This window comes from Mandrillus leucophaeus, unplaced genomic scaffold (assembly GCF_000951045.1).
Source record: "Mandrillus leucophaeus isolate KB7577 unplaced genomic scaffold, Mleu.le_1.0 Scaffold21, whole genome shotgun sequence".
NCBI lineage: Eukaryota > Metazoa > Chordata > Mammalia > Primates > Cercopithecidae > Mandrillus > Mandrillus leucophaeus.
The window spans coordinates 1,455,027-1,471,748 of NW_012102143.1; the positions used below are offsets into that span (position 1 = coordinate 1,455,027).

The window sequence follows — 16,722 nt, forward strand, 5'->3', positions numbered from 1 at the left end:
AGGCGCCTGTAATCCCACCTATTTGGGAGGCAGGAGAATCACTTGAACCCAGGAGGTAGAGGTTGCAGTGAACTGAGATTGCACCACTGTACTCCAGCCTGGGCAACAGAGAAAGACTCTCTCAAAAAAAAAAAAAAAGAACACTCTGGTACACAAAAATTGATGAATTTCAAAAATATTATGTTGAGCAACAGAAGTCAGACACTGTAGAATACACACCGTGTGATCTCATTTGTTGTGTGAACCGACAAAACCAGTCTGCTGGTGATAGATGTTAGAAGATGGTTATATCTGAGAGTTGGATATTGACTTGAAAAGGGGCCCTGAGGGGCCCTGTTAGGGCAATGGAAATGTTCTATATCTTGGTCCAGTTGATGGTCAAGGAGATGTAGTACCTGTGTAAAAATTCATCAAGCTGTAGACTCAAGATCTGAACATTTTATTGTAATGTAGGATGACCTTCAATAAAGCATTATTTAAATCACCTTTATGAATACACTAACGACAGCGACGATTCCAAAAACCAACCAGGGAGATGAAATATTTGGGGGCTTTTCCGAGATAAATGCTGTAGTCTCTCTTTAATTGTTACCAATCTTTGTGCCATGTAGGGGTTTTTGTTGTTGCTGTTACTGTTGGTATTTCTCCTCTGCTAAATTTAGATGATGAAATCTGCCTTTCTATGCACAACTCAGGTAAGGAGACAGAGAATGATCTCGCTGTATGAGAGCAAAATGGACTTCAATAAGAATGGATAAAGACATTGGGAAAGTGACTATGGAAACTGAACCAGAGATGCTCAAAATCAGCGGCGACACTTTGCATCAGGGGCCCAGTATGAGAAGACAGAGACACAGAGATGTGGGCAAGAGCAGGGATGTGGATGACATCAGTTATGTGGATGACAGACCTCACTCAGAATGCTATGGAGCAAATGAAGCCGGGAGCAAATGACAGAGAATGGGTGAGGACCCCGGGAGTCTCACATCAGACAAGCAGAGATGGAGGGGCTCACTGATGGTCAATGTAGTATGCCCAGGAGAAATGCATATTTTAGACTTGACCTCTAAAAGCAGTAACTCAAAGCCCTCCGAACCTGACAGCCCGTCGGAGGCTTTTGTCTAGAAAATGTCTTCACAGCAGGTGTATCATGACTTATCTCGCCGTGGAGATCCAGCTCAGAGAATGTAATAGTGACACATGGCACAGTGGAGTTGGCAGGTCCGGCTTCAGAGGCAGTCACCATCAATGTGCTCACCAAAACCACCGTGCTCACTAAGCCACAAGACAGAAAGGTCGCAGGTTCATGGGCAAGCTGGACTTGGTGGGGCAAAAACAGGAAGGGGCTCACTTCTTCCTCCAGATTCCCCACTTCACCCTGCTCTGTAGGTTGGCACCACCTGCCTGGGCCTTGTGTGAAACCTCAGGCAGGCCACGTGCAAAGCTTTGCTGGCTACTTGGAAGTTATAAGCAAATGGTCTCTTTCGCTGGGTATTAAAGAGAGCATCCCAAAGCGATTTCCTTACTGTCTGCTTCTCCCTCTCCAGGTGCAGACCCTGCCACAGCCAAAGCCCCTACCTCTTGCTCCATCTTCTCCCCACCCTCCAGTTGCTGTTTGGGCCCTCAGAGTGGGGGCCTGTGGGTGTCCTTAGACATATTTCTTGGGAGGTCTCTGACTACAATTCCTTGGCACCTGCAAAGCTCTTAAGCCGGGACTCCAGCAGGAAATGCTCTTGAGTGGCATCCTTTTCAAATCAGTTCACAGCTGGCTCTCTTCCTGTAGACCCACACGTGGCTCTGAGAAATCACACCTCTCTGACTTGCCTTTGGTGTAAATGCTTGCCCCATCCCTGCTCAGCCCTGGCCCTCCTCTCCTTGCAGGCTGCTTCAGCCAGTTCGGCTCTGAATGTTTCCGGGTGTGAAGCAGGGTCCTGTCCCCAGATTCCAGAGATTTCCAAGTGGATCCCTTGAAGCCCTCCTCATTTGACCTAAGGGGAAAGGCTCCCACAGGGAAGGGTTGGAAACTCACAGCACCCTGACAACTCACAACTCCCCCCAAACAAAACCGAGTAGGCAGCCCCGTCACTCCCCGTTTCATCTAGTGTTAAAATGCGGAAATATTTGTGTTAAAACATTTTTATGTACCAATTGGCAGATAGCCACTGTCCTGAGACCCCTTCTGTCTTCACTTCCAGGGCCCTTTCTTGGTCCCTTGGACTCTTGCTCTGGCGTTGGGTCCTGGTTGTCAGTTATGTTACTGTCACTTCTGTTGATACCCTCCAGTGGGGGTTGGGGGTGGGGACCGAAGGTGGCTTCACTGTCTGTTGTGTCCCAGGTAGGTGGTCAGATATTTACAGTGTTGTTCTTGGCTCCTGGGGCTTAAGCCACATCAGAGACAGCAGGAAACAATTGTCCATTGCTATAGCTTGTATTTTTGTCCCCACCCAAATCTCATGTTGATATGTAATCCCCAACACCTGAGATGGGGCCTGGTGGGAGGTGTTTGGTGGATCCCTCATGTCTTTGTGCTGTGTTCATGATAGTGAGTTCTCACGAGATCTGGATGTTTAAAAGTGTGTGGCACCTCTCACCCCACTCCCTTGCTCCTGCACCCCCCACGTGTGATACCTGCTTTCCTTTTGCATTCCACCAGGATTGGAAGCTTCCTGAGGCCTCCCCAGAAGCAGATGCTGCCATATTTCCTGTAGAGCCTGCAGAGCTGTGAGCCACTCAAACCTCTTTTCTTCAATATTATTATTATTTTTTGAGACAGAGTCTCACTCTGTCACCCAGCCTGGAGTGCAGTGGCATGATCTCAGCTCACTGCAACCTCCGCCTCCTGGATTCAAGCAATTCTCGTGCCTCAGCCTCCCGAGTAGCTGGGATTACAGGCGTGTACTACCATCCCGGACTTGTTTTTGTATTTTTAGAAGAGACGGAGCTTTGTCATATTGGCCAGGCTAGTCTCAAACTCCTGACCTCATGTGATCCTCCTACCTCTTCCTCCCAAAGTGCAAACCTCTTTTCTTGTAAATTACCCAGCCTCGGGTATTTCTTTATAGCAATGCAAGAACAGCCTAATCCACCCATAATATCTAATTACATGCAAATAAAGTCGGGTTGTGTGTGTGTGTGTGTGTGTGCGTGTGTGGTCAAGGATCAATGGACAAAGCATCCTCAGGAAGGAAACGTTGCCTCCCCATCTTGTCCTAGGATTCTGCTCTGTTGCCTGGTTCACAATTCCCCAGAGCAGATATAGGGATACAATTTCCCCGTAGCCATCCAGGGATTTGTAGAGACTGTGAAGCTTCTAGGAATTTAGCTCCAAGAAATAATGAGGGCTGGGCATTAGGTTTTGCCACAGTGATATTTATCAGAGTGTGGCTTACAAAACAGCAAAAATTTGAAACTGTCTTGGGTCAGAGATTGCTGTTGCCTCCCCTGTATCCACTGTCCCCTTCTTCCTCACTGATGGAACCCATTTGCTGAGGGCAGAAACAGACCTGGCTTTTTTTTTTTTTGAGACTAAATTTCGCTCTTGTTGCCCAGGCTGGAGTGCAATGGCGTGATCTCAGCTCACCGTAATCTCTGCCTCCTGGGTTCAAAAGATTCTCCTGCCTCAGCCTCCTGAGTAGCTGGGATTATAGGCATTCACCACCATGCCTGGCTAATTTTGTATTTTCAGTAGAGATGAGGTTTCTCCATGTTGGTCAGGCTGGTCTCAAACTCCTAACCTGAGGTGATCTGCCCACCTCGGCTTCCCAAAGTGCTGGGATTACAGGTGTGAGCCACCGCACCCGGTCCAGACCTGGCTTTTATTTTATTTTACTTTATTTTATTTTATTTTTTGAGACGGAGTCTCGCTCTGTTGCCCAGGCTGGAGTGCAATGGCGTGATCTTGGCTTACTGCAACCTCCGCCTTCTGGATTCAAGGGATTCTCCTGCCTCAGCCTCCCAAGTCACTGGGACTACAGGTGTGTACTACAGCACTTGGCTAATTTTTGTATATTTTAGTAGAGACAGGGTTTCATCATGTTGAATAGGCTGGTCTCAAACTCCTGATCTCAAGTGATCCACCTGCCTCAGTCTTCCAAAATACTGGATTATAGGCATGAGCCACCACGCCTGGCCCAGACCTGCCTTTTAAATGACACACCCATTTCCCAGCCTCCCTTGCTGGTGGAGGTGCCATGTGACCCAGTTTTGGCCAATAAGATATCAGCAGCAATGGTTGGTGGGGTTTCAGGGAATCTCCTTAAGAGCAGGGCAGACCTGGCTGGTGCCACGCCCTTCCCTTGCTCGCTTTTCTCTTTCCCTCCACCTGAGCTGTGGTTGTGATGGCTAGAGCTTTGGCAGTCACCTTGACAGATGATAGAGTAGAATGATAGAACCTGGGTCCTTGCAAGCATGAAGGAGCTGCAGTCACAACCCTCTAGACTTCTTTCACACAACAGCCAAATAGATCGCTGCCTTGTTAAGCTGTGCTATGTTTTAAAATAAGCAGCTGAATTCGGTACTGACTGATACACTATCCAAAACCCAACAATAGGAGCATAATTAAGAAATCACAATCCAGTCATACTAGAGAATATTTTATAGTAAGATCTCATTTTATGAAAAGGAAGTGTGCATAAACATATAGAAAAAAAGACTTGGAGCACATTTACAACATAACAAAACCTCTCTGGGTGGTGGTAGTACAGTGATTTTTTTTTTTTTTTAATGGGATCTTGCTCTGTTACCCAGGCTGGCCTCAAACTCCTGGGCTCAAACGATCTTCTGGCCTCAGCCTCCCAAAGAGCTGGGATTACAGGCACGAGCTGCTGTGCCTGGCCGAGATACAGTGAACTATCTTTTCCTTCCTTCCCTCCCTCCCACCCTCCCTCCCTCCCTTCCTTCCTTCCTTCCTTCCTCCCTCCCTCCCTCCCTCCCTTCCTTCCTTCCTTCCTTCCTCCCTCCCTCCCTTCTTCCCTCCCTCCCCTGCTTCCCTCATTTTTTGGAGACAGAGTCTCACTCCATCACCAGGACTGGAGTGCACTGGCTCTATCTCACCTCACTGCAACCTCCACATCCCGGGTTCAAGCGATTCTCTTGCCTCAGCCTCCCGAGTAGCTGGGATTACAGGCGAGTGCCACCACACCTGGCTAATTTTTTTTGTATTTTTAGCAGAGACAGGGTTTCCCCATGTTGGCCAGGCTGGTCTCAAACTCCTGGCCTCAAGTGATCTGCCTGCCTTGGCCTCCCAAAGTGCTGAGATTACAGGCGTGAGCCACCGTGCCAGGCTGTGATTTTTCTATTCTATTTCTTGATGTATGTAGTATTTAAAATTTCCTAGTTTTGTGACAGACGAGTAACAATAGTTTTTTTGTTACTTGTGCCTGTAATCCCAGCTCTTTGGGACGCTGAGACTGGAGTATTGTTTGAGCCCAGGAGTTTGAGGCCAGCCTGGGTAACATAGCAAGACCCCATTACTGCCCATAAATATTTTTTAAAAAATTACTGTATGAAACAATATTTTTTTTTGAAATTATGGAGTTTTTATTTTTATTTTTTTTTAGCATGGGCAACCAAAAGTTACCATTTTTTTTTAACATGACACCCTTGTAACCCTGTCAAGTCTTTGCAGCAGTGACCTCTGGTGCATCTTTCCCAGACCAGCATTCCTCACGATCTGCCATCTCTTACCTCATCTTCTGGGCTCCTGGGCCTGTCTGCACTGCTGTTCTCCAAGGAGGCATTCTGCTGCGGGGGATATTCAAGGTCAGGGACTCATTTACAGATTTTCCATTGTCCTGTGAATCTGTGACATTTCAGAAATGGAGCAAGTTAGAAGATATAGATCAACCCTTTTCAGGCAATTCTCTGCAAGCCTAGGACAGTAGCAGCAGTCACGCTAGAAGGTGGAGGAAGCACAGTGGGAAGGGCTGTCCCTCCCCTCACTCCTTGAAGGGGAGTTTGTCACACCTCATTCTGTGTCGGATGGCCTGGGATGCCATCCCTATGAATATTATAATTATGGGCTGGGCGCAGTGGCTCACACCTGTAATCCCAGCACTTTGGGAGGCCGAGGTGGGTGGATCACCTGAGGTCAGAATCTTGAGACCAGCCTAGCCAACATGGTGAAACCCCATCTCTACTAAAAATGCAAAAATTAGCTGGGCCTGGTAGCGGATGCCTGTGATCCAAGCTACCTGGGAGGCTGAGGCAGGAGAATTGCTTGAACCTGGCAGGCAGAGGTTGCAGTGAACTGAGATCGTGCCACTGCACTCCAGCCTGGGTGAAAAAAAAAAGAAAATTATAATGATGGTATAAGCAACTTTATATACATTTATATATACATAAACATACATATGTAGTCAGTGGAAAAAAAATATTGGAAATAAGAATACAAACCTGGCTAATGTTTAGAGGGCAACAAAGCTATAACCATTGGTGTTATTTCTACTGTCAAAAATCACTGGCAACTTGCCAATTTTTTAGCGTCTAACAATTCCCAAGTCCTAATCAATATTAAATAATGAGTCAAGTTAGACTCCGCCAGAAAGTCTGCTCACCCGGGAGTGGGATGTTTAGGCAATGATCTGCTATGATTTTGAAGGGGTACTCATTTTGCAGATGAAACAGAGAATGTCCCATCAGCCCCCACCCCACGCTCTTTCTCACCATCTAGGTCAAGTAGGACATTTTCTCCTTGGACTCTTGGATCAGGAAGCACTGAGCAGTCAAAAGAATTAGCTCCAAGGAGGTGACATGAAGGAGTCACTGTAAATATAAAACTGCAAGGCCAAGCGCGGTGGCTCATGCCTGTAAATCCCAGCACGTTGGGAGGCCGAGGTGGGAGGATCACTTGAGGTCAGGAGTTTGAGACCAGCCTAGCCAACATGGTGAAACCCTGTCTCTAAGTTAGGCTGAGCGTGGTGGCTTATACCTGTAATCCCAGCACTTTGGGAGGCCAAGGTGGGCGGATCACGAGGTCAGGAGATCGAGACCATCCTGGCTAACAGAATGAAACCCCCGTCTCTACTGAAAATACAAAAAATTAGCCGGGTATGGTGGTGGGTGCCTGTAGTCCCAGGTACTCCGGAGGCTGAGGCAGGAGAATGGCGTGAATCCAGGAGGCAGAGCTTGCAGTGAGCTGAGATAGCACCACTGCATTCCAGCCTGGGTGACAGAGCAAGACTGCCTCAAAAAAAAAAAAAATTAGCCGGGCATGGTGGCAAGCACCTGTGGTCCCAGCTACTTGGGAGGCTGAGGCAGGAGAATGGCGTGAATCCAGGAGGCAGAGCTTGCAGTGAGCTGAGATAGCACCACTGCATTCCAGCCTGGGTGACAGAGCAAGACTGCCTCAAAAAAAAAAAAAATTAGCCGGGCATGGTGGCAAGCACCTGTGGTCCCAGCTACTTGGGAGGCTGAGGCAGGAGAATCGCTTGAACCCAGGAAGTGGAGGCTGCAGTGAGCTGAGCTCGCACTACTGCACTCCAACCTGGGCGACAGAGCAAGACTCCGTCTCAAACAAACAAACAAACAACCTCTGCAAATCTGATGAAAATGTTTATGAACTGACATAAAGGCCACCTTTGGGGATAGCACTATTCTGTCTATCTGGTGTCAGCATTCTTGACTTAGCTTGGGGAGGTCACAAACTCGAGGTTCTTTCCCCAGTGGCCCTATTTCCCTCCCCAGCTTCATCCCAGAACAGCCCTATACCTCCCTTTTCTTGCAACCCCGAAAGACTTCCCTGACCCCCAACCTTGACAGCTGCAGCTGCTTTTCTGTGTGCTTACAATGCCCTACCCCTGCCCAGTCCAACAAGGTGGTAGCTAGCCACATCTGGCTACTGTGCACTTGAAATGTGGCAGGCAAATGTGGCTGAGGAGGGGAACGTCTCATTTTATGTAACGTCATTTAAATTTAAAAGTACAAACTCATATTGATTCTGTTGTTGGGAAACTTTTCAGGGTATTTGGATCAATTTGGGTATGTAAATCCACTCTTCTGACTGTGCATTTTATGCAATCTAAATCCAGATCAAGTCTTTCCAATGAAAATTTGGCCTGCGAATTGAGAGGGGCTGCAAATATAAAACACTCAACAGATTTCAAAGACGTCGTGCAAAAAAAAGAATGTAAACTATTTCATTGACGTTTTTATATTGATTATTAACTACGGGATAAAATGGTACTTTTTGCATCTGCTGGGTTAATAAAATACATTGTTAAAATTAATTTCACTCATTTATTTGTACTTTTTGAATGTGGCCACTGGAGAATTTAAAATGATGTATGTGGCGTGCAGCATATTTCTGTTGGATGGCGCTGCTGTAACCCCCTTCTCCATCTACATAGGCTTTGGAGCCAGAAAGATCTGAACTCCAGCTCAATCTGTACTGCACAATAGCTGTGTGATTCTGGGTAAGTGGCTCAATCTCCGTAGGCCCCAGTTATTTATTTTTGATCTGTAAAATGGGTATGGTAAGAATACCCTTGAAATGTCTGCCTAGCACACTAGCACAGCCACTGGGCACCTGCATGAAATCAACCAAGTTCACTCCCACTCTCTCCCCAGCCATTTCCTTATCCATTTTTTTGGTTTTTTGAGATGGAGTCTCACTCTTTTGCCCAGGCTGGAGTACAGCGGCATGGTTTTGGTTCACCGCAATCTCTGCCTCCCGGGTTCAAGCGATTTTCCTGCCTCAGCTTCCTGAGTAGCTGGGATTACAAGCATACGACTCCATGCCAGGCTAATTTTTGTATTTTTAGTAGAGACGGAGTTTCACCATGTTGGCCAGGCTGGTCTCGAACCCCTGACCTCAGATGATCCACCCGCCTTGGCCTCCCAAAGTGCTGGGATTATAGTCGTGAACCACTGCACCCAGCCGTCCTTACCCATTTGTCAAGACTCATCTGAAATATCATCTTCTTTGGGAAGCCCTTTCCTAACCCCAGCAGAAGGGTCTAGTGCTTTGCCTTTATCTCTCCTGTAAACTTTCACACATGGCTTGCAGTAAAATGACATCATTACAATATTGTGGGTTCCTCAAAGGCAGAGACTCCAGCTTCCTTGTGTGTGAGAGTGTGCATTTAACTTTTAGTACATGGGAAATTTCAAACATATGGAAAAGTTGAGCTTCCATGATGATAGTATTTCAATCATTGTATTTTTCTTGTTTAATTCAGTGCTTGATACATGATTTTGTTAGTGTTTGTGGTGGACGGCAACAGCCACAAATTCTACCACCATAGAGTGGTGAAGTCAATTTCCCCACCCTCTTTGGTCTGGGCTGGCCCTGTGGGCTGGTTTAACTGACAGAACATGGTGGAAGGGACTATGCAAGGTCTGAGTCTCTCAGTCTAGGCCTCGAGATGCCAGGCAGCTTCTGCTCTTGCTCTCTCAGAACCTGACTGCCGTGTGCACAAGCCTGGGTCAGCCTGCTGGGGGATGAGAGACCATGTGGAGCAGAGGCAGGCAGTCCCAGTTCACAGACCACCAGAGAGATGAGTGAGGCTGTCCTCCACCTTCCAAACCCAGAAGAGCCACCAGCTGACTGCAGAGGTTAGGCAAACTGGCCCAGACACAGGAACCACTAAACCATCCCCCACAATCATGAGAAATAATAAATATTGTTGTTTTAAGTCTCTGTATTTTGAAGGGAGTTTAATGTGTGGCAAACAGCTATCCAATACAGAGTTTAATGAATGTTTTTGAATGCACTGATGAAGTCTCTGGATTTAGCAGGGGTTGCCACTCTGGCACAGTCAGGGTAGCACATACAGTATGGTGGCAGCTGCTGTGCCTCCAGGGCTGGGAAACTGTCACACATTCTGTACCCCCAGCAGGCTTCCGGTCAGCCATAGGAGCACGTCACAAGGAAAAGAGTCTGTAGCACAGCACCCCATTAGTAAAGTTTTCTGAACTTTATTCTGCTCAGTACATATATTTTGAGCAGATAAAATGTGCTGGGCACTGGTCTAAATGATTAAGAAGTCTTGCTGCAAATCTGTTCCCAAGGTTTTAATCTCATTTATTTTCAGGGCAGCAGAAGCTTTGGCTGTGGCAGTCACAGTGAGAGAACAGGACAGAACCTCACCACTGAGAAAATTCATGTTCCCAGATAGCCCCTAATGTGGATGGCTCTAAGTCTCCCTCTAGAATGCATGTACTGCGAGGGGTGTTTTGCTGAGTTCTAGAACAAGAAATCTCTTTTCAGTAGAAGCCAGTCTAATTGTCTAATTTGAGTCAACCCTTTCTCCTAAGTACACATGTCATCATAGTGGAGGAATTTGGGTTCTTTAGATAATGGTTTTAAAATGCACTACCCTGTTGAAACTGTCCTTGGTACTTTTCAATGCCACTTATCCTTTCTCATTTAATGAGGACCTTTCAGCGCTGATGACTCCAACTGGATGTAAGGAAACAGCCGTGGCAGCTGTCCCTGATACTGACCTGCCAGGCAGCTGGCGTTCCGTTCGGGGGTGTCTCTGGCCTTGGCTTTGCTTCTGCGTCTTATGGAGCGATTGAAGATGGAATTTCTCTTAATTGGGCTGTGGCTATGAGGTTCTTTGTCTTGGATATCCTGGTCAGCTTGAGAAGTCTCTTTTTCTGGGAGTAACTCAGGTTTCACCTCGACTGGTTCACTATCAATGTTCCGTTGATCACGCGCAGAAATCACTCGTGATTTCCTCTGGGTCTTTTCCAAATCTTCAGATTCTTTGGTCTCCATGGAAATAAAGCCAAGCTGTTTCTCAGCAGAACAACTGGAGGTCAATGGCTTTCCCAAGCTTCACTGGTGTGAGTGCTTTAGAAGAGACAGAAAACAATTTTCAGTTACAGTCATCAGGTTAAGTGTTCTATTCAGACTGTGGAATTCCACTCCCATTCGAATTTGATGAAATGCAGGATAATCTGCACATCCTGGTATCCACGTCTTCGCCACTGAAAATTACAGCTTAATCTCTGCAATTTGGAGGCATTCATGTATCATTTTATAATTGCCGTTTGTTTATATTATTCATAGGATGCACTTTTAGTGGGAAATGTTTAAAGTGGCTTGCAAAACTACATTCGAATAAACACTTCTTAAATAATTCCAGAGAAAAAGAGTAGCAGAAATAGTGAGGGAATTCCAGGAAAGCATGGAGAGGGACTGTAAATGTCTAGACAGGAAAAGAAAGTCTTGGAAGATGAGAAAGGGTTGCCGGCTGATGCGAGGTCTCACAATGCTAAGTTTAGACGTGGGCAAGGTTGATCCCCAAGGCGACAAACCTTGCCATCAGCTGGCGGCCAAGTCTAGTGGGTGCATTAGTGACCTCTCTGATGGAACAATGTATGGCCGTGGTGGAAGCATAAGGTCCCCCTATCCCACGGCCACCCCACCATGGGCTGGAGAAACAGAATGGTTACCTCCCTCTGGGGTGACCATGTAGCACATCATCTGAACTAGGACAACTTTCGTAGGAAAAGGGGGATACAACAAGAACAAACCCCACCTCCCTCCCCGCACAGACCTCCTTCTAGGGTAGGGGTGCTCGGGGTGAGGGACTGTGTGGGCCTCTGAGTGGGTCTAAGTTGGTGGGACAGCATGTTAGACAGAGAAGCCGAGCTAGGAATTCTTCTCAGTTCTCCACTCATCCGAGGGCTTGATACCTGGGGTCTCATGGATTCTATGGAGGTTTTAGGGGTACGAGGCTGTGTGTGAGCATATACATTTTTCTGGCTTATAGGTCCAGAGATTCTATCATACTCTCAAAATGGTCGGAGACTTGGCTGGGCGCCAGCCTATAATCCTAGCACTTTGGGAGGCCGAGGCGAGCGGATCACTTGAGGCCAGGAGTTCAAGATCAGCCTGGCCAACATGGAGAAACCCTGTCTCTACTAAAAATATAAAAATTAGCTTGGCGTGGTGGCACTTGCCTGTAGTCCCAGCTTCTCAGGAGGCTGAGGCAGGAGAATTGCTTGAATCCGGGAGGTGGAGGTTGCCATGAGCAGAGATCTTGCCACTGCACTCCAGCCTGGGTAACAGAGCCAGACTCCATCTCAAAAAAAAAAAACGCTTCCAGTGCTCCTCTGTGTCAGGCCTCTGAGCCCAAGCTAAGCCATCACATCCCCAGTGATCTGCACGGATACACCTAGATGGCCTGCAGCAACTGAAGATCCACAGAAGTGAAAATAGCCTTAACTGATGACATTCCACCATTGTGATTTGTTTCTGCCCCACCCTAACTGGTCAATGTACTTTGTAATCTCTCCCACCCTTAAGAAGGTTCTTTGTAATTCTCCCCACCCTTGAGAATGTATTTTGTGAGATCCACCCCCTGCCCCCAAAATATTGCTCTTAACTTCACCGCCTATCCCAACACCTATAAGAACCAATAATAATCCCACCTCCCTTTGCTGACTCCTTTTTCGGACTCAGCCCGCCTGCACCCAGGTGAAATAAACAGCCATGTTGCTCACACAAAGCCTGTTTGGTGGTCTCTTCACACGGACGCGTGAAACACTCTGTTGCTCCCTTCCACAAACATCCAGCTCAACTAGTGTTCTACGATTCATCAGGAGCGTTTGTCTGTGTCTTCCTTTGTGAAATGGGGAGCATGGAGGGCTGGGCTTCAGACGCCTCCTTTCCCACGGCACCCCTCCTCTTCCCCACACCTCTTCCTCTGGAGTCCCTCTGAGTTCCCAAACACCTTCTTCTACACCCACCAGCCAGCTCCACACTATTGATCTCAGGGCAGGTGGTCAGGTAGAATAGGAGATTGGGTTTCCCCTATCCCAGGCCGAGAATGCCTTTGTTTACCTAAGATAGGAATTGGGACTTTCTGGGTAAGGGGATTTGAAGACTGAAGGCCACTCTGGTTCCTAGAACCAGCTACTTGCGACACAGGTTTGTATCAGAAGGTTTGCCCTAGGATGGCGCCCCTTTCCCACCTGCCTGCAGGGCTGGTCCTGTTCTGTTAACCACCTTCCCTATGAATTATCAGCCAGGCAGAAATGAACATGAACGTACTCAGAGGTTGCCTCAGAGCAGCTGGGCCACGTGCAGGGGCACCACCTGAGCTCATGGGGACCCGCGGAGTGCCTTCCCCACCACGGTCGGCTGGGGGGCCCAGGAATACCTGACCCTTCTGGTCCCGGCCTCGGTTTCCTGGTCCATGAAGTTGGAGTGTGCGCTATGGGGTCGGCGAAGCCTCTTCCAGCTAGAAAGCAATGCTGCTATTTCAGGTGGCCAGAGAGGATTGTGCAGTGGCTGGGAGGACACACGTAGGATGATGGACCATGAATACGCACCCTTCCCGGGAGTGCCTGGGAGGATGACGCTTGTCGTATATGTGGCAAGGAACCCACAGCTCCAGCAAGATGGGGTGATTTTCATTCACAGCAAGTCTAACCTGGGTCACTGAGGGGATGAGGTTGCAGTAAGAGCGAAACCATTCTTGAGCCAGCAAGAAGACAGAGAGAGAGGCTTCCATCCTGGCCAGATGAATGGGGACCCCTGTGCTTGCTCCAGTTGGGAACCTGATCCACCAGAAAAGTGGCTGCAGGGACAGGCAGAGACTCGGGAGGGATGAGGTCACCATTGTCACCCATCTGCCCTCTGGGGGCCTGGGGGCAGAATGAGAACCAAGGACAAAGATGGCCTTGAGCTCAGTGTAAGGCAGAGACCATGAGTGTTGGAGCGACGTTCCTGTTACGGGAGCTGTCCAGATGGAGGCTGGAGGGGCTGTGGAGGTTTTAGAGTGCAGTGAGGCCTGCCCGCCCCTGGCATTGCTTTCTCTCTTCTTTCCCCGGCCCCTATGCCTACCACCTCACCCAAAGCCTTGCATTGAGACTGCTTTCAGCGAAGAGCTGGACCTGTGGACAGTGATGGCCAGGGGTCCCGTGGGGTGGGAGTGGGAGTGGATGATGTAGGCATTTGTTGTATTCTGGTGCCAGTCTGTGGAGGCCTCTGACTGCTGGACTGAGGAGCTCACCCAGTAAACCCTGTTGGTGGCCAGAGGCCCTGGCAGGCCCTGAGCAGGAGGCACAGGATCCCAGGGAGGCACAGGGCGGGGTGGTGGGGGACACAGAGCCCGTCCTGAGGGGGAAGGCACACAGGTGAGTACCTGGCCAGGTCGGAGCTGCAGGGAGGAATGGGAGGAATCACAGGCCAGTGGCTTGTGGTGGTTTTTGTTTGTTGTGGGCTGGGTGCCTGGTTGAATGCTACTCCTGGTCTGGGAAGCAGGAGTGAAGCCAGGTTTGGGTCAGAGCACACCGGTTTTGTGGCGTTGGGTTGAGGAATCTCCTAGGAGAAAAGTTGTGGACAGAAATCCCTCACTGACACTGGACTGAGTTGCTAACAGGCATCTTCTGGCTCTGACAAGGGGATCCCCGAGGCCTCTGTGTTGTGATCCTGACATGAACTTTTTTTTTTGTCTGTCAAGGTTATTTTTATTATCATTCTCATTTATTATCATTATCATTTTTTAAATAATCATTATTTTAGGCTGCATCTTAAAACCTTGAGGAGCTGGGCATGGTGGCTCATGTCTGTAATCCCAGCACATTGGGAGGCCGAGGTGGGGGGGGGATCATTTGAGGTCAGGAGTTCGAGACCACCCTGGCCAACATGGTGAAAACCTGTCTCTACTTAAAACAAAACAAAACAAAACAAGAATTAGCTGGGCATGGTGGAGGGCGCCTATAATCCCAGCTACTTGGGATGCTGAGGCAGGAGAATCGCTTGAAACGGGAAGGTGTAGGTTACAGTGAGCCGAGATTGCGCCACTGCATCCCAGCCTGGGTGACAGAGTGAGACTCCGCCTCAAAAACAAGACAAAACAAAAGAAAAAAAACTTGAGGCATAATTTACTCTTTTTATTAGTTTTGACAAACACATTCAGTGCATGTAACCACCACCACCACCAACATACAGAACAGCTCCCTCACCAGGCAAAAGTCCCCTTGTGCCTGCGGAGGTCAGTCCCTGCCACGCCCCCAGCCCGGGCAACCACCAATCAGAGTCTTGGTTTGCTCTTTTCTGTTGTGAAGGTGGAGCTGGCGGTCTGTCGCCCTTGCTGGAGTGCAGTGGTGCAGTAAAGGCTCATCCATGGCTCACTGCAGCCTCGACCTCATGGGCTCAAGCCATCCTCCCACCTCAGCCTCTTGAATAGCTGGGAGCACAGGCGCGTGCTACCATGCCCGTCTAATACTTGTATTTTTTGTAGGGATGGGGTTTCGCCATGCTGCCCAGGCTGGGTGTCTGGCTTCTGTAGCCTATTGTGCTGTGTTCCCTGCTCGGTCGATGTTGCCTGTGTCAGTGCTGATCACCAGCGTTTACTGTGCGGTGTCAGGAATGCAAGGACGCCCACACCGTATACCACCAAGGGCACTGGGCCAGGAGTCAGGGGACCTGGGTTTGAATCTCCACTTCCAGCTGCCTGTAATCACGGGCTTAACATCAGGCAAGTCAGGGCCTCAGTTTCCTGTCCAGAAAACATGGGGTGGGTGGGTGTTCTCGACTCCTAGCTCTCAAAGTTGGTGATCCAGGGAGGCTCAGAGAGTCCTCAGAGGGATGTTCATGGTACAATAAGAGTCAGGGGGACTGTTCTACCTGAAAGGAGGAGGCTCTGAAACCCTGAGAAGAAGTATTCCCAGATCTTACCGTCTTTGAGATGATTTTACACACACACACACACACACACACACACACACACACGAAGAGATTGCAAAACTATCTGTAAAACAATTCTATTTCCGCTGCAATTATAGACTATTTTAAGCAAATGTGTTCTACGTCTGGAATCTTTTTATAATTGCTTTGATTCATCTATAACCATTAACTGCCGGAAAACCCAGAAGCTTCCCCCACCCCAATCTTCTGATGTTGCTTTAAGTTCCTCTGCAGCTTTAGACCCATGTCTTTCTATTCTATGGTAACTTCAGGGTGGAGGAGCCTGGGGATAGCTTTGTGACTGAAGGAGGGTGCAGCTCATGGTGCACTTGCATTCATTCATTCATTCATTCATTCATTCATTCATTTATTCATGAACACCCCCTCAGCACCTGCTGGCATGGGACTCACGTCTTCATTCTATGTCTGTCCACATTCCCTCCTTAATAAGCTTCCTCAGGACAGGACTTGGTCTGTTTGGGTCTCTGTTGTCCCTGATGCCGGCCACACAACAACACTCTGTAAGCATCTCTTTTTTTTTTTTTTTTTTTTTTACAGCATTAGATGAATGGATGAGTTACCTTGGCCAAGCCTCACAACTTCCGCATGAGTCAATGTGATAATTACCCCCACTTTATAGATGAGGCAGCTGCCGCTTTCAGAGCTGTGATAATCTGGCCAAGGTCGCATGGCTGGCAAATGGTGCGGCAGGGGTCACACTACAGCTCTCTGACTCATTTGGTGGGGGGACCTGTGATGTGGTCAAAAGATACTGTTGTAACTATGGGCTGAAGGCAGGCCTGGAAGAAGCAGAGCCAGGAGGGGGCTCTCTTCGGCTGTTGGGGGCTCTATTTGGCTGTCTCCGTGTTAATTGTGCGGCTTCAGGCCCAGGAGCCGAGGTGGCTGTTACACCTCCCAGCACTGGGCTGCATGAATCAGTGTCCTGGGAGGTCAGGACTCAAGGTGACAAGGAGCTGGGGAGTTGTGGGGAGCTGGCTGCAGGCTCAGCTGTAGCAATCACCAGCTGCTGCAGGGCAGGAAGGCACAGTGCCTGTGGGGAGGGGCATGGTGGGTGG

At 48.6% G+C, this 16,722-nt stretch overlaps 1 protein-coding gene across 1 annotated transcript in view; it reads right to left on the minus strand.

Annotated features, from left to right (window-relative positions):
• Positions 1–16,722, minus strand: part of NGEF (neuronal guanine nucleotide exchange factor) — a 137,403-nt gene that overhangs the window by 89,216 nt on the left and 31,465 nt on the right. The window contains exons 2-3 of the mRNA XM_011980246.1: positions 10,444–10,795; positions 5,686–5,800 (exon numbers count right to left, since the gene is read on the minus strand). Coding sequence (XP_011835636.1) covers positions 5,686–5,800; positions 10,444–10,720 — 392 coding nt within the window. The 5' untranslated portion in view covers positions 10,721–10,795. The remainder of the gene's footprint in view (positions 1–5,685; positions 5,801–10,443; positions 10,796–16,722) is intronic.